General features: G+C 41.0%; 1 protein-coding gene across 1 annotated transcript in view; it reads right to left on the bottom strand.

Moving 5' to 3' along the window:
- The window catches only part of COG7 (component of oligomeric golgi complex 7), a 90,113-nt gene that overhangs the window by 57,125 nt on the left and 14,699 nt on the right, over window positions 1-18,289 (bottom strand). Inside the window, exons 5-6 of the mRNA XM_027526938.1 lie at window positions 4,729-4,811; window positions 3,412-3,534 (exon numbers count right to left, since the gene is read on the bottom strand). Of these exons, the coding sequence (XP_027382739.1) occupies window positions 3,412-3,534; window positions 4,729-4,811 (206 nt within the window). The remainder of the gene's footprint in view (window positions 1-3,411; window positions 3,535-4,728; window positions 4,812-18,289) is intronic.

Below are 18,289 nucleotides of genomic sequence, written 5' to 3'. Positions count from 1 at the left end.
TATCTAGAAAAAGAAATCCTGACTCTTCTCCTCCCTCGTATTGTGAGAAAGGACTAGGCAATGAGTATCTATTTCACTTTTATCTCCTACTTAAATGACTTGAGGCGGGGGAAGAATTAAACTAAACAACTCTAAACCAAAGCCTTCTAATTGGTTGGGCAGCTGAAACTATAATGTTTACAGCTGACAGTTTCAGCTGACCAACCAACAAGTCTCTCATGTTCAAAGGTGTCCCTTTTCCTTTAAAGTGATCTGGCATAAGGGATGCTTTGGCCATTGGTTAAAGAACAACCAAAAGGTTCAAAAGACTACAAGATCAAACTTAACAACTAGGGGCATGGAATTAACCCAAATAACACATGCAGAAACAATCTGGCATTACCTTACACTGGAACTCTCCAGGCAAGAATACTGGAGTGGGTAGCCATTCCCTTCTCCAAGGGATCGTCCCAACCCAGGGATTGAACCCAGGTCTCCTGCATCACAGGCAGCTTCTTTATTCTTTACTGTCTGAGCCACCAGGGAAGCCCCACCTTACACTATATACAAAAATTGATTCAAGATGGGCCATAGAACTAAATGTAAAAGCTCAACAAGCATCTGGAAGAAAACATAGAAGAATGTCTTTGCAACTTGGGGGCTGGTGATAGTTTCTGAGGACAAAGAAAGAATAACCATATAAGAAAAATATGATAAAATCAAGTTCATCAAAATCAATACTTCTGCTCAGACTGGAAGGAAATATCTACAAAATATATCTGATCAAGAACTTATATCCAGAATATATAAAGAACTTCTATAACTCAATAATTAAAAAAGCAAGTTACCCAATTTTTTTAAAAATAGGCAGGACACCAGAACAGATACTTCACAAAGGAAGATATACAAGTGGCCAATAAGCATGATAAAAGGAGTTCAACACCCTTAGTCATGAGGGAAATGCAAATTAAAACCACAGTGAGATACTACAACACACCCACCAGAGTGGCTAAGATGAAAAAGACTGACAACATCTAATGATGGCAAGGATGTGGAGCAATCGGAACTCTCATGTACTTGTGTGTGGGAGTGTGCAAAAGCACAACCACTTTGCAAAAGTGCTGATTTCTTATATATCTAAATATAGACCTACTCTATAACCCAGCAGCGCCTCTCCCATGTCTTCACCCAAGAGATATGAGCATGTGGTATCCACGAAAAAACTTATGGAACAATGTTCAGAGCAGCTTTACTGATAATCGCACCAAACTAGAAACAGTCCAAGTGTCCATTGAGAAAAGGCTGAACAAACAAAACTGAGATATGTTCATACCATGTAAGAGCGTTCAGTAACGAAAAGGAACTACTGATACACACAACACGAATATATCTTCAAAAACAGGCTGAATAAAAGAAGCCTCAACAAAAGAACATACACCGTAAAATTCCATTGACATGAAATTCTACAACAGGCTGAACTAATTTATGGTGGAAAAAAAACGCAACAGTGGTTGCCCTCGGTAATGGTGGTACAGAGACAAACTGAGAAGGAACACAAGAGAACTTTCTAGGATGACAGTTGTGTTTGGTACCTTGGTAGGGGATTAGGTTAAACTGCGCTTGTCAAAACTAATCAAATGGCATATTTAAGATCATCACATTTCACAATTTACCTAAAATAATCTCAGTAAACAAATACTGAACTCTAGTCAATGATACGTGTGTTTGGAAGTGAATGATGTTTGCAACTTACTTTGAAATGAGTCAAAAAATAAGATGAGTCAGTGAACAGAGAGACACATGGAGAGATGGATAGATTTGCGATAAAGCAAACATAGCAAAATGTTCATCGTAGAACACAGGAGGGGTGGGTACATGGGTGTTCACTGTACAATTCTTTCCAATTTTTTGTACGTTGGGAAATTTTCATGTTAAAATATTGAGGATAAAAAGTCTTCAGAGACACATTCACCCTGGTACCTTTGGATTTCTTCTGCGCTATACTGAGCTTTAGGAGATGACAGTCACGTATCCTGCTCACATTTTGAAAAGAAAATGGGCCATGGGACAAAAGTGTACATTAGCATAAACTTGTATCTTACAGGGACTTCCTAGCTGGCTCAGTGGTAAAGAACCCGCCTGCCAATGTAAGAGACACAAGAGACCAAGAGACAAGGGTTCGATCCCTGGGTTGGAAAGATCCCCTGGAGTAGGAAGTGGCAACCCACTCCAGTATTCTTTTTTTTTTTCACTCCAGTATTCTTACCTGGAATTTTCCATGGACAGAGGAGCCTGGCGGGCTACAGTCCACACAGTTGCAAAGAGTCAGACAGGACTGAGCATGCACTGAAGGACACATATCACATCTTGCAAAACTTGGGGTGAGGCCTGAACAGAAGTGTGAGAAGTCGAAATCCTTTTTCTCAAACACTGAGGGGCATCTGTACATATGCACACGAACTGTCTTTATCTTCCTGATATAAGCAGCAGACAAGGACCCAGAAATGAGTGTGGATGGACAGGGTCACTGAAAACTGACAATTACATAAAAACCACGAAACTTCCACAGGAGGTTGTTTTTTGTTTTGCTTGTTTGGTTGGTTGTTTTTTTTTGTTTGTTTTAGACTGAATGGTTCAAGAAGAAAGAAACAAGGATGGAGAAGACTGCTTCAACAATCTTGAACAACGTGACCCTGGGTGAGGAATCATCTCCAACCACCGTCAAGTTCATGCCTGCAAATGACTGACCAACACTTGAAGGCTGATTCACAATGAATTTTGAAAAAAATAGAATAAGCCACACCATGAACAGGCCCAGTTAGTCATTACTCAGACAAAAAAAAAAGATGATCTAGGGCACCTCTTGGCATGAAGACATGGGACCAGTGATTTATACCCTTTAAGGCTGAAAATTCGAGAAATTAAAGGATGGAAAGTTCCTGAAAGTAAATGAAATGCATTTCCTCTGTCCCACCTCTGCCCTAAGTCAGAGGGCACCTTTAAAACTCTATACCGCTCCTCTAACTCCTGGTGTATTGTGAAAACAAGGGAAACTCACTTTAGACCAGGTAAATTTTACCCAAAGTTAAGATAAAAAAAAGTCTGGTTCACTCAAGCACAACCTGACTAAGGGCCTCCTGCTTTTAGATCAGAAGATAACGGCCTCCAGGAATTCCATGGGCTGCCTGGCTGAACAGCAAGCAACACTGTCACATTAGATCCTATTTAAGATACAGATACGAGCGATAAGAAGAGTTTGAATGGAGACCTGAAGCTTTGCCTGCCTTGGGTTTTGAAGCTTATCTTTTTAACCCTTCTGGTGATGGCAGCATAAGGGGAGGTTCTTCAAGCAGAGCTGAGGGTGTCAAGGTCATCAGCCTCTCCCTTGGCACCACGGGCTCTGTCCTCCTGAAAACCCAGATGAGCTGTTACCTGCGAAGCCCACTGGATTTGTGCATGCCAAGCACTGAGCAAGGCGTCGTAGAGTCCAGTGAGCTGCCGGTCCAGGGGCAGGTCGGTCTGGCACAGCTCCTGCCAGGCTGCTAAAAGCTGCACCTGTGGAGGCAGAACAAATGAGGCCTTGCTGGGTCCGCCAAGATACGCTGCCTGCTGCCCTCCTGCCCCCAAACCTCAGCAAGAGATCCACCAGTGCCCACTCTCCTGGGCAAGTAGGTACCCACGGATGACCACTGGCTTCAAAAAAGGCAGAAAAGGGACTTCCCTGGTGGTCCAGTGGTTAGGATTCCACTTTCCAATGGAGGGGATGTAGGGTCAGCCCTTGGTTGGGGAACTAAGATCCCACGTGCCACCGGGCAACTAAGCCCACGGGTCATAATGAAGACCCCACAGGCTGCAACCAAGACCCAGTGCAGCCAAATAAATAAATAATTTTTTCAAAAGGCAGAAAAAACATTTACAGTCCACCTGCTCTGTTGTGTAGAGCTTGAATCTGTCGCCCTCTAAGTGATCCTTTCTCCTTTTATCTTTCCCCTAAAGCATGCCAATGTACTCAGCATGCCCCCATTCTTCTGAATAGACCTCAGGGATGGCTGTGAAGATGTATTTTAGCTTCATGTCCTAACCCTACTGCTTAAAAGACATGTGAGCATTGGATTTGCAGGAATTAAATTAGCCCAGGAAGCTGTCAAGATTTTCAGCAAACTAATCTCAACAAACCTAGACAGCAGATAAAATTCTCAAGGTTTACTGAAAGCATAATAAACCTTATGATGAGAATCTCCCTTAAAAGACAAAAATGTGGTGGCTTAGTCGTTAAGCCGTGTCTGACTCTTGCAACCCCATGGACTGTATAGCCCACCAGGCTCCTCTGTCCATGGGATTCTCCAGGCAAGAATACTGCAGTATGTTGCCATTTCCTTTTCCAGGGCCTCATTCCCACCCAGGAATCAAACCTGGGTCTCCTGCATTGCAGGCAGATTCTTTACCGATTGAGCTTTGAGGGAATCCCAAAACACAAAAATGGGGAAAACTAAAAACTCTTCCGTTGTAAAGGAAATCCAGCTACAAAAACAAAGGCTGAAAACCAATGACTCTTTTTCCCACCTTACAATTAAATGAATCCCGAGGCTGGACCAAGGGCACCCCCTACTGGCTAATTAAAAGAAAAAGGCCAGAGAGCATGGAGGCAAACATTTTTTTACCTTTAAGGAAGAAACTGAGATTTGAAACTGGGACTCCGTGGCCCAGTTCTACAAGCATTCCAAGGGGCCATCACTCACAGCTTCTCACCTTGTGGCACTTGTAGTAGTATGCAAGAAGCTGGGGCATCCGGTCAATTTCACTAAAAACCTTCACAAACATTTTGGACTGATCTAAAGGAAAACAACGGAAAATGGAAAATGTGTACATACTGTTACTAAGTTTGCAATTGCAGCCAAGAGCAAGAATTCAGTAGGATAAATGTGGATTAATTGTGAGTTACTATTCAGAAGTTTCTACCTAGACAATGAATTAACTCATGCGTTGAGATCAGAAACATGAAAAAACAAGTAAAATGAAGGGTAGAACATGTGATTCAATGAGATACCACAAGCCCTGGTTTGTTGAGAATAGTGCATCAGTAAGCATCACTGAACTTTTCTGGTGGTCTGGTGGTTAAGAATCCATCTGCCAATGCAGAGGACATGGGTTCCATCCCTGGTCTGGGAGGATTCCACATGCCATGGGGCAACTCAGCCTGTGTACCCTAGAGTCCATGCTCTGTGACAAGAGAAGTCACTGCAATGAGAAGCCCGCACGCCACAACTAGAGAATAGCTCCCACTTGCCACAACTAGAGAAAGCCCAGGCACAGCAATGAGATCCATTGCAGTCAAACATACAGAGATAAAAAAAACAAACAAACAAAAACTTGCTCATTTAAAGAAACAAACAAAAAAAGGCATCATTGATAGAGCTCAGGTTATACAACAATAAAGCAAACCTCACATGTGAATGGAAAAATGAATCAGAATCAGGGCTGGGACTGGGGGTGGGGGCTGGGCTCTCACGCTGCAGGTTGTACAAGGGCAGGATGAGCATCTCCTTCAACTTGGTGTTTTTGGCATCTCACCCGCCTCACCTCGTCCTAGCCCTGACTAGAATCATAAAATGTCAGGGGCAAAAAGTTGTCTAAAATAACCATCGATCAACCACATCATCGGGGTGAGGAAACTGCAGCCCAGAGAACTTCAGTTGCCTGCAGGTCAACAGCAGGACTGCTGACGGAGGGACAGGCTGAACCATGCGCTGCTGCTGCTACTCAACCACTTCCGACCTACAAAAACGGGCATTTCATGGGACCCAAGCTGGTATTCACAGGATCTAAAAATTACTGGCATGAACAGACCTTCTGACAGGTACCAAGAAGAAACCATGCTCTTTGCTGCCCCAGGGCCTTTGTGCTTACTGTGTCTGGGATGCTCTGCTGACACCCCTTCTGTGGGGAGGGAACAACAGAAAATGCGTACATACTGTTCCCAGGTTTTCTGTTGCAGCCAAGGGAAGAATTCAGCAGGATAAACGTGGATTAATTGTGAGCTAGTATTCAGAAGTTCCTACCCAGGCAATGAATTAACTCATGTGGTGTAGAGATCATACACATGAAAAACAAGTAAAGTTAAGGGTAGAACATGCGACTCAACTGGATGCCACAAGCCCTGGCTTGTTGAGAATACTGCATCAGTACGCAACTGACAGCATGCATGCATGCATGTGTGCTACGTTGCTTCGGTCGTGTCTGACTCTTGTGACCCTGTGGACTGTAGCCCACCAGGCTCCCCTGTCCACGGAATTCTTCAGACAAGAATACTGGAGAGGGCTGCCATGCCGTCCTCCAGAGGATCTTTCCAACCCAGGGATCAAACCCACATCTCTTGTGTCCCCTGCATTGGCAGGTGGGTTCTTTACCACTAGAGCCACCCAGGAAGCCCCAGCTGACTGTAAGTATGAAGGAAAAACTGCCCGCAATCCTATCACTCCTGTTAAACACTGTCATCATTTTAGTGGACTGTCAAAAAAATATTTTTAGAAAAAAAACTGCTACAACAAGCACTGGTCTAAATATATAATCCAATGTTAAGAAATTTCTACCCAACAGAGTAGAATTTGTTATTTCTTGAAACAAATAATAAAGCAGAATTGGCCAATAGCAAATCCATTTAGCAAAAGCACTATAAAACCTTAAAAGTAACAATATGTGGGTCTTTTGCCCTTATAAAGGGGAAGCCCATGGCTCAGATGGTAAGGAGTCTGCCTGCAATGTGGGAAACCTGGGTTAGATCCCTGAGTTGGGAAGATCCCCTGGAGAAGGAAATGGCAACCCATTCCAGTATTCTTGCCTGGGAAATCCCATGGATGGAGGAGCCTGGCAGGCTACAAGTCCACAAGGTGGCAAAGAGCTGGACACGACTGAGGGACTTCACGACTTCACTTTCTTTCTTTGCCCTTATAGAGGAATCCGAGTTTTCAAGATCAATATGTTAAATAGACAAATTTGTAAAACTGAGTTTAACAAGTTCCTGATTTGGACAACAGAGAGAAAAAGAAAGCCTACTTTGGCAACCATAGGACTTCTCGGCTCTTAGCACATAACCAATTCACTTCAAAAAGACCAGTGAGCACCTGCTGGGCAGGGCCCCCTGCCAGGTCTCTTTGTGGACCTGTCATTCTGGCCACCCCACATCTACTGTCCTTCTTCCAAAAGAACCATGGTCTTCATAGCAGCTGGACTAGTTTGCATTTCCACCAACAGTGTGAGAGGGTTCCCTTTTCTCTGCACCCTCTCCAGCATTTATTGTTTGTAGACTCTTTGATAGCAGCCATTCTGACTGGCATGAGATGGTACCTCACTGTGGTTTTGATTTGCATTTCTCTGATAATGAGTGATGTTGAGCATCTTTTCATGTGTTTGTTAGCCATTTGTATGTCGTCTTTGGAGAAATGTCTGTTTAGTTCTTTGGCCCATTTTTTGATTGGGTCGTTTATTTTTCTGGAATTGAGCTAGATGAGCTGCTTGTATATTTTTGAGATTAATTCTTTCTCAGTTACTTCGTTTGCTACTATCTTCTCCCATTCTGAAGGCTCTTTTCAGCTTGTTTATAGTTTTCTTCATTGTGCAAAAGCTTTTAAGTTTAATTAGGTCCCATTTGTTTATTTTTGCTTTTATTTCCATTACTCTGGGAGGTGGGTCATAGAGGATCCTGCTGTGATGTATGTCAGAGAGTGTTTTGCCTATGTTTTCCTCTAGGAGTTTTATAGTTTCTGGTCTTACATTTAGATCTTCAGTCCATTTTGAGTTTATTTTTGTGTATGGTGTTAGAAAGTGTTCTAGTTTCATTCTTTACAAGTGGTTGACCAGTTTTCCCAGCACTTGTTAAAGAGATTGTCTCTTCTCCATTGTATATTCTTGCCTCCTTTGTCAAAGATAAGGTGTCCATAGGTGCATGGATTTATCTCTGGGCTTTCTATTTTGTTCCATTGATCCATATTTCTGTCTTTGTACCAGTACCATACTGTCTTGATGACTGTAGCTTTGTAGTATAGTCTGAAGTCAGGCAGGTTGATTCCTCCAGTTCCACTCTTCTTAAGATTGCTTTGGCTATTCGAGGTTTTTTGTATTTCCATACAAATTGTGAAATTATTTGTTCTAGTTCTGTGAAAAATACCATTGGTAGCTTGATAGGGATTGCACTGAATCTATAAATTGTTTTGGGTAGTATAATCATTTTCACTATATTGATTCTTCCAATCCATGAACATGGTATATTTCTCCATCTATTTGTATCATCTTTGATTTCTTTCATCAGTGTATACTTATAGTTTTCTATATATAGGTCTTTTGTTTCTTTAGGTAGATTTATTCCTAAGTATTTTATTCTTTTTGCTGCAAAGGTAAATGAAATTGTTTCCTTAATTTCTCTGTTTTCTCGTTAGTGTATAGGAATGCAAGGGATTTCTGTGTGTTGATTTTACATCCTGCAACTTTACTATATTCATTGGTTAGCTCTAGTAATTTTCTGGTGGTATGTTTAGAGTTTTCTATGTAGAGGATCATGTCATCTGCAAACAGTGAGAGTTTTGCTTCCTCTTTTCCAATCTGGATTCCTTTTCTTTCTTTTTCTTCTCTGATTTTTGTGGCTAAAACTTCCAAAACTACGTTGAATAGTAGTGGTGAGAGTGGGCACCCTTGTCTTGTTCCTGACTTTAGAGGAAATGCTTTCAATTTTTCATCACTGAGGATAATGTTTGCTGTGGGTTTATCATCTACGGCTTTTATTATTTTGAGGTATGTTCCTTCTATGCCTGCTTTCTGGAGGGTTTTTTTTTTTTATCATAAATGGATGTTGAATTTTGTCAAAGGCTTTCTCTGCATCTATTGAGATAATCATATGGTTTTTATCTTTCAATTTGTTAATGTGTTGTATCACATTGATTTGCAAATATAGAAGAATCAAAGAATCCTTGCATCCCTGGGATAAAGCCCACTTCGTCATGATGTATATTTTTAATATATTGTTGGATTCTGTTTGCTAGAATTTTGTTGAGGATTTTATAATCTATGTTCATCAGTGATATTGGCCTATAGTTTTCTTTTTTTGTGGCATCTTTGTCTGGTTTTGGAATTAGGGTGATGGTGGCCTCATAGAATGAGTTTGGCAGTTTACCTTCCTCTGCAATTTTCTGGAAGAGTTTGAGTTGAATAGGTGTTAGCTCTTCTCTAAATTTTTGGTAGAATTCACCTGTGAAGCCATCTGGTCCTGGGCTATTGTTTGTTGGAAGATTTTTTATTACAATTTCGATTTCCATGCTTGTGATGGGTCTGTTAAGATGTTCTATTTCTTCCTGGTTCAGTTTTGGAAGGTTATACTTTTCTAAGAATTCATCCATTTCTTCCAAGTTCTCCATTTTATTGTCATATAGTTGCTGATAGTAGTCTCTTAGGAGCCTTTGCATTGCTGTGTTGTCTGTTGTGATTTCTCCATTTTCATTTCTAATTTTGTTGATTTGATTCTTCTCCCTTTTTTTCTTGATGAGTCTGGCTAATGGTTTGTCTATTTTATTTATCTTCTCAAAGAACCAGCTTTTAGTTTTGTTGATTTTTGCTATAGTCTCCTTTGTTTCTTTTTCATTTATTTCTGCCCTAATTTTTTTGATTTCTTTCCTTCTATTAACTCTAGGGTTCTTCATTTCTTCTTTTTCTAATTGTCGTGTTTTCATTTTCATTTGTTTCTATGCATATTTTGGCAGCCACTATGGAGAACAGTGTGGAGACTCCTTAAAAAACTGGAAATAGAACTGCCATACAACCCAGCAATCCCACTGCTGGACACACACATGGAAGAGACCAGAAATGAAAGAGACACGTGCACCACAGTGTTCATCGCAGCACTGTATACAATAGCTAGGACATGGAAGCAACCTAGATGTCCACTGGCAGATGAACAGATAAGAAAGCAGTGGTATATATACACAATGGAATATTACTCAGCTACTAAAAAGAATGCATTTGAATCAGTTCTAATGAGGTAGATGAAACCAGAGCCTATTATACAGAGTGAAGTAAGTCAGAAAGAAAAACACCAATACAGTATATTAACACATTTATATGGAATTTAGGAAGATGGTAACGAATGATCGCATATGTGAGACAGCAAAAGAGACCCAGAGATAAAGAACAGACTTTTGGACTCTGTGGGAGAAGGTGAGGGTGGGATGATTGGAGAGAATAGCATTGAAAAATGTATATTACCATATGTTAAATAGATCACCAGTCCAGGTTCAATGCATGAGACAGGGCGCTCAGGGCTGATGCACTGGGATGAGCCTGAGGGATGGGATGGGGAGGGACGTGGGAGGGGGTCAGGATGGGGACACATGTACACCCAGGGAGGATTCATGCCAATGTATGGCAAAAACCACTACAATACTGTAAAGTAATTAGCCTCCAATTAAAATAAATTAATTAATTAAAAAAAAAAGAACTATGGTCTTCCTCTGGGGAACCATATCCCTGCCTCCCATTCTCCTAAGATCTACATGTTTCCAGTGGAACAACTCCACGTGCAGCTCTGGGATGACACCCAGGCCTGGCCAACCAGGGCCTTGAGTCCACATAATCAAAGTAACTGACTCAGAGGTGCCAAAGCTGCATGTGAAACAAGATCAAGATTAACCCTGACACCCTTTCTTGAACTGCCCAAAAGGAGGCTTAGAACTGCAATGGCCACTACACAAAGAATGTGCCTGCAAGTAAAGCCAACACATAGGAAGACATAGATAGCCAAGAAACGGCAAGAGAGAGACTCTGGGTTCTAAAGACATAGTCTGTGATCCTGAATCAAGCCAGGCCTGCAGCAAGTTTATCCCTGAACTTCTCAGTTCCATAAACCAATACAATCTCTTTTTCCTTTAAGCCACTTTGAAATAGGTTTTCATCACTTGATATCAAGAGAATCTCAAACTGATACAGGTATCATGTGAATAAGATATTCATGCAGTCCCCAAGTCTCTACCTCACATACCCAGAGTGTAATAATATATGGTCAATGGGTTACCAATTTCATATCAATAACTGACTTTTAACTATAAACAAACAGTATAAAAACCTTATGGTACCAATAGGAAGCAACCTGGGCATTGATATTAAAAAATAAAGAGTCCCCCCAAATTCATTTATTGTTGCTCCTGCAAATGATTTTGCATGTTATTTAGACATAAGAAAGTACTCTGCACATAGGCTATATGTCATAATTACATGTTAAATAAAATAAATATACAGAAAAAATGCTCTTAAATCTCTTCCTAAAACAGTTACCCCACTAAATCAGTCTGCAGAATTTACCCCACCCCATCCCCATTTCTGCCTAGGTGTAGACAGCAAGCACCACCCTTCTAGGCATGTGCTGAGAGCTGTCCTTCACTTCTCCCACTCTCTGATGCTAATTTTTCCTGGAGAAAGAGGATACCTGGTTGAATGTACAGGCAAATATAAATAGCGGCAAGGATAATATCTAAGGCCTTCGAAACGTAGAGTAGGTAGTAACACTGAAACAAAGTCACTGTGGATAAGCTAGTTTACTTTTCATTCACAGAACTTCCAAAGCTTCTCCATTTATGCAAGCTCACTTATAACCTCAGGGCAACCGTATGAGGTAAGAAGACACTGAAATAAATAAGTTCGTCGAGATCATACAACTAGAAGGGCCCAGATATGTCTTGGCCAGGTTCCTGTGACATCATCTAACTCCTGTGACTTGCCCAGAATGACAACTGACGGAAACAAGACTTTAAATCTGAGCACCAGTAAAGAATCCTGGGATCTGCATGTCCAGAGCAGAGACAGCATGCCAAAAGGAGAGTTTCTGGAGAACAGGGGGTACTTGGAACAAAGCGTTATCCCCAAGAACCCACTTGGAAAAAACCAGGGAGTATGGAGAGCTGGAAGAATGAGAAGGGGATAAAAAGGTGATCAGAAACTTCAGGATAAACATGAAGCTGAACAGGAAAGAGAATGAAATCACAGTACCTGGGCTTGACTCAGCAAAAATTAATAATTTATAAAGTTGTGATAATATAAAAACTATTTACTGATTCAATTAAAATAAGGAGACAGGAGGATAATGGGGAAGAGAAAGAGGAGTGGTGTGAAAGTTAAATCCTTAGCTGGAACAACAGAAGTCAACAGACAATGCCTAAAATTGAAACATGAAGAAATAAACTAAGACATTTATCATGCAGAAAGATAAAGTAAAAGAGCACAGAAAAACAGCTCTAAAAGTGGTGGCCTTCCTGGATAAGGACCAGGTAGAGAAAGAGGATGTTACTTTTCCCTTTTAGACCTTGTAGTACTACTTAACTTTTCAGCACTGTAGATGATGGAAAAACATTTAACTAAATTCAAGAAAGTAGAAGTGAAAGTGTTAGTCACTCAGTTGTCTCTAACGCTTTGCAACCCTATGGAGCCTGCCAGGCTCCTCTGTCTGTGGAATTCTCCAGGCAAGAATACTAGAGTGGGTTGCCATTCCCTTCTCCAGGGGATCATCCTGACCCAGGGGTCGAAGCCAGGTTTCCGGCATTGCAGGCACATTCTTTACTGTCCGAGCCACCAGGAAAGCCCAAATTCAAGGAAAAAAACCCAACTAACTCATGTGTGGGTCTGGGCTTCCAAACTGTATTGACAGTTTAGTTAAATCTGCTGAGCTGCACGGCTTTTTGGAAATGATGCAGCTCTCATTCTAAGAGAGTGTTCAGGAGTTCTTTACTGGCCTATATAAGGGCTACAAGTCTTGAATGAGAGGTTCCAGAGAAAGAGGAAGCAATATTCCCTGGAGGCCTCCTCTGATCAGGAGCTGCACACCTGTATTGTTTAATCCTCCCAAGAACATAGTGCGTATTCTACGCTCATTTCACTGAGCAGGAAGTGGAGGTCTCTGCTAATATGCAGCAGCCCAAAGATTTGAAACTAGGTCTGCCCATCTCCAAAGTCTATAGTCCTTCCATTCTTGCCACATTCCTCAGCAGACTAATAAATTGTCAGCAGCAATGAAATCATTCCCTCAATAGAAACTCCTTAATTTGTTCAAGGCAAACTATGCTGTCCCCACCTTCCTTTCCAGCCTCACCTTTGACCATTTCCCAATGTTCATTCCACTAAAATGGGTTTAATTGTTATTCCCAAAACAGACCCTGAATTTTCTCCTTTCTATACCATCCAAATATACATTATTCTTTCTGCCCTAAATGCTTTTCCTCACCTATCAAATCCCTATATCCCTGAGAAAATGCTCATGCTATATTGCTAAAGGGAGCAAAAAAAATACAGAATTGCCTATACTCAATGTATGTACTTTCCTTAAAAGATATATACAAAGAAAAAAAACTGGAAAAAATACTAACGGTCAAAAAATTTTAAAGTAATAATAATAAAGGGAATTCCCTGGTGGTCCAGTGGTTAAGACTCTGTGCTTCCACTGCAGGAGGCGAGAGTTTGATCCCTGGTCAGGGAACTAAGATCCCACATGCCACAGGGCACAGCCAAAAAATAAATTAATTAAAAAAACCTTTTTTAATTAAAAAAAAAAATACTAGCAGTCATCTCTGTGTGGTGAGTTTACTGGTATATCATTTTCTTTTTTATACTTTTCTCTGTTTTTTTCAAAGTTTAATAACTTGCATATGTATTATTTTATAATCAGAAGCAATTCAAATTATTTTTAATTCATCTCTTTCAAGGTTCTGCACATATACTAGCTCTTTCATAAAAGCTTCCTTGATTTTCCTTCATCCTGGGGAGGCCTAAGGCAGTTTTCACATTCCATTCCATAATAAAATTATCTGTGAACTTGTTTTCTTCCAGCCTCACCCTCAACCAAGGTATAAAGTCCTTGAAGGACAGCAATCTTTTCATTTTTGTATTCCCTGCCATTCCTCATGTAATTAATATTTTAAACACTATTTACAAGTTAGTAATCCCTTTGAAAATTCCTACTCTGATTATATCAGATGGGAAATAAGCAAACGAACTAAACTTCTATAAATTCATATATTTAATGGTTTGAGGAATAAGAAAATTATCTGGTAAACACCAGCATTCAACAGATAGCAATGGACTCTATGGGTCTAATATCAAGTACTTTCTTATATTTTTGCCTAAGGGCAGAGGAAGTGCTAAACACAGCACTTGGTTTCAGGTCTACTGATGAAAAAACAGAGATACAGTTTCAGCAGCCTCCCATGCAAGCAGCATCTCTGGCTCCTATCTGCCCCCTTCTGGTCAAAACACAGATGCCACAGCCTTAGAATAAAATTAAAAAAAAAGAATGGGGAAAAAAAACGTGAGCTAACAGGTGCAAAACCTCTTTATACCTGTTCTGTTTTCCTCCATCTCTGGTACGTCCAATAAGCTGCTGAGAAGCAAAAGCTGTAACAGTAACCACCGTGGATATAACTCAGCTAAACTCCAGAGACCAGCCAGCAGTTCTCATTGTAATGGGCAGGACTCCATGAGTTTAAAAATGACTACGTGCTTTTTAAATGCTTATTATTTTCATAAGATCACTTAGATAAGTGAATATTCCTGCCATATGTAAAATTAGGCTCCAAAAAGCTGCTTCAATTTATGAACTGAATCCACTAGTTTATAAAATGAATGAGGCATGTATACTTGAAGATTGTGGGTATTGTGTCAGGAATGTACTAATTTATCAGATTTCCCTTTAAAAACTGTTAGATAAAGAAGCACCTTAGCCTTCTTGGAAAGATAAATGATTAAAGAGAATATTACTTTTGTGGCAGGAAAAAACCCTTCCCGATGCTCACCAAAATTAACCACCAAAGAAAAACACAGTTTCATCCATCTGTGTTGATGCCAGGAAAACATTCATACTACACACTTCAGAGAATACCCATCAGATATGCAATCATTTTGGCCAATGAGTGGGTATGCTGGGAGAAACTGGACATTAGCATGGAGCACCAGGGGCCAAGGAGGCCTGGGCAAGCAGGGGAGGGTCTGCTTCCACCCCAGCTCGGCAGTGGGACAGCCGCAGGACCCATTTCCCCCTTCTGAATCAGCATCCTGCCTACAAAGAGCAGAATCTAGAATCAAGCCTGATTCAAATTTGTGAATGAAAGCTGTCAAATACAGCTTACTCCAAAACGAAAGCCTACGATCCTGACTCACAGGGCATTCTTCAAACCTGATTCCAGTACCAAGTAGCCAATTCACACAGAAGGAAAGGGAAAAAACTTAAAATTCATGGAGCCCCAGTCCCCACTCCTACTTCTCTAATCTCCTATCAAATGGATGCATACCCCAACCACACAAGTGAGCTCCATGGTCTACAGCTGCAACAAATTCACTAGAAAACATGAGTAGTAAAACTGCAGTGGCCACAGGACTGGAAAAGGTCAGTTTTCATTCCAATTCCAAAGAAAGGCAACGCCAAAGAATGCTCAAACTACAGCACAATTGCACTCATCTCACACGCTAGTAAAGTAATGCTTAAAATTCTCCAAGCCAGGCTTCAGCAATATGTGAACCGTGAACTTCCTGATGTTCAAGCTGGTTTTAGAAAAGGCAGAGGAACCAGAGATCAAATTGCAAACATCCGCTGGATCATGGAAAAAGCAAAAGAGTTCCAGAAAAACATCTATTTCTGCTTTAATGACTACGCCAAAGCCTTTGACTGTGTGGATCACAATAAACTGTGGAAAATTCTGAAAGAGATGGGAATACCAGACCACCTGACCTGCCTCTTGAGAAATTTGTATGCAGGTCAGGAAGCAACAGTTAGAACTGGACATGGAACAACAGACTGGTTCCAAATAGGAAAAGGAGTACATCAAGGCTGTATATTGTCACCCTGTTTATTTAACTTATATGCAGAGTACATCATGAGAAATGCTGGGCTGGAAGAAGCACAAGCTGGAATCAAGATTGCTGGGAGAAATATCAATAACCTCAGATATGCAGATGACACCACCCTTATGGCAGAAAGTGAAGAGGAACTCAAAAGCCTCTTGATGAAGGTGAAAGTGGAGAGTGAAAAAGTTGGCTTAAAGCTCAACATTCAGAAAACGAAGATCATGGCATCCGGTCCCATCACTTCATGGGAAATAGATGGGGAAACAGTGCAAACAGTGTCAGACTTTATTTTTCTGGGCTCCAAAATCACTGCAGATGGTGACTGCAGCCATGAAATGAAAAGACGCTTACTCCTTGGAAGGAAAGTCATGATCAACCTAGACAGCATATTCAAAAGCAGAGACATTACTTTGCCAACAAAGGTTCGTCTAGTCAAGGCTGTGGTTTTTCCAGTGGTCATGTATAGATGTGAGAGTTGGACTGTGAAGAAGGCCAAGCGCCGAAGAATTGATGCTTTTGAACTGTGGTGTTGGAGAAGACTCTTGAGAGTCCCTTGGACTGCAAGGAGATCCAACCAGTCCGTTCTAAAGGAGATCAGCCCTGGGATTTCTTTGGAAGGAATGATGCTAAAGCTGAAACTCCAGTACTTTGGCCACCTCATGCGAAGAGTGGACTCATTGGAAAAGACTCTGATGCTGGGAGGGATTGGGGGCAGGCGGAGAAGGGAATGACAGAGGATGAGATGGCTGGATGGCATCACCGACTCGATGGACATGAGTCTGAGTGAACTCCAGGAGTTGGTGATGGACAGGGAGGCATGGCATGCTGCGATTCATGGGGTCGCAAAGAGTCGGACATGACTGAGCGACTGATCTGATCTGATCTGAAAACTGCCAGACGGTGATTTTCCAAAGGTCCAGCTCTAGTCCTGGAATCATGCTAGTGAAGAGAAAATGCAAAATAAAGAATTGACAAATGGGGAAGACATGGAATTAAGAGGCTGGAGAAAAGTCCTGAATCCATTCTCTTTGGGCAACTGAAGAGCACATCAGAGAATGTAACCTTTAAATCAAGGCCAAGAGGAAAGCTTTCAATTAAGTCCAGGTAAACAAGGAGGCTTGATCCTTGGAAGAAAAGCTATGACAAACCTAGACAGTGTATTAAAAAGCAGAGACATCACTTTGCCAACAAAGGTCCACCTAGTCAAACCTATGGTTTTTCCAGTAATCATGTGCAGATGTGAGAGTTGGACCATAAAGAAGGCTGAATGCCAAAGAATTGATGCTTTTGAACTGTGGTGCCCTAAAAGACTCTTGAGAGTCACTTGGACTTTGAGATCAAACTACTCAATCCCAAAGGAAATTAACCCTGAATATTCATTGGAAGGACTGATACTGAAGCTGAAGCTCCAATACTTTGGCCACATGATGCAAACAGCTGACTCACTGGAAAAGACCCTGATGCTGGGAAAGACTGAGGGCAGGAGGAGAAGGGTGTGACAGAGGATGAGATGGTTGGATGGCATCACTGACTCAATACACATGAGTTTAAACAAACTCTGGGAGACAGTGAAGGACAGGGAAGCCTGTACTGTAGTCCATAGGGTTGCAAAGAGTTGGACACAACTAAGCAACCAAACAACAGCAAAACAAGGAGGGGTCTCCATGGAAATCCCATGCTCATTATTTTTCAGAAAACAGTGAACCCAGAAAAAAAGCACCCACATACAAATATGAATAAATAGAAATAAATGCAAACAAAAAATTCTACCATGTGACCTTTGCAAAAGTACCACAGGGGGTAAAAAAAAGAAAAGGAACAGAGCCTGCAGAAGGTGCATTCAGAAAGCACATCAAGACAACCAGAGAGACAATAATAAAGAAGCAGGGACTTAAATAAACATCACAGGCCAATTAGCCCTAAGAAACAATACAGAACACTCCATCCAACAATGGCAGAATACTCATTCTGAAGTACTCATAAAACACTCTCCGGGATAGACCATATCACAGGCCACGAAACAAGTCTTAATAAATTTCTAAAGACTACAGTCATATAAATCATATAGTATCTTTTCCGATCACAATGGAATAAAACTGGAAATCAACTAAAAGAAGAAAGCTGAAAAATTCACAAATAATGTGGACTCCAAAACAACAAATGAGTCAAGAAGATACCACAAGAGAAATTTAAATGACAAATGAAAACAAAAACCTAGCAGACCAAAACTTACGAGATGCCACAAAAGCAATCCTAAGAGCTAATTTGTAGCTGTACATGCTTACTTTAAAAAAGAAGAGAGATCTCAAATCAACAACCTAAACTCTACGTCTTACAAAACTAGGGGGCGGGGGAAGCTAAAGCCAAAGTTAGTAAAAGGGAAGAAATAACAGAGAGCAAAAGTAAGTAAAACAGAGACTATCAGAAACAAAACATTAAAATCAAC

The sequence above is a fragment of the Bos indicus x Bos taurus genome, chromosome 25, assembly GCF_003369695.1.
Source record: "Bos indicus x Bos taurus breed Angus x Brahman F1 hybrid chromosome 25, Bos_hybrid_MaternalHap_v2.0, whole genome shotgun sequence".
NCBI classification, from domain to species: Eukaryota; Metazoa; Chordata; class Mammalia; order Artiodactyla; family Bovidae; genus Bos; species Bos indicus x Bos taurus.
This window is presented reverse-complemented; position numbering and strand designations above follow the sequence as displayed.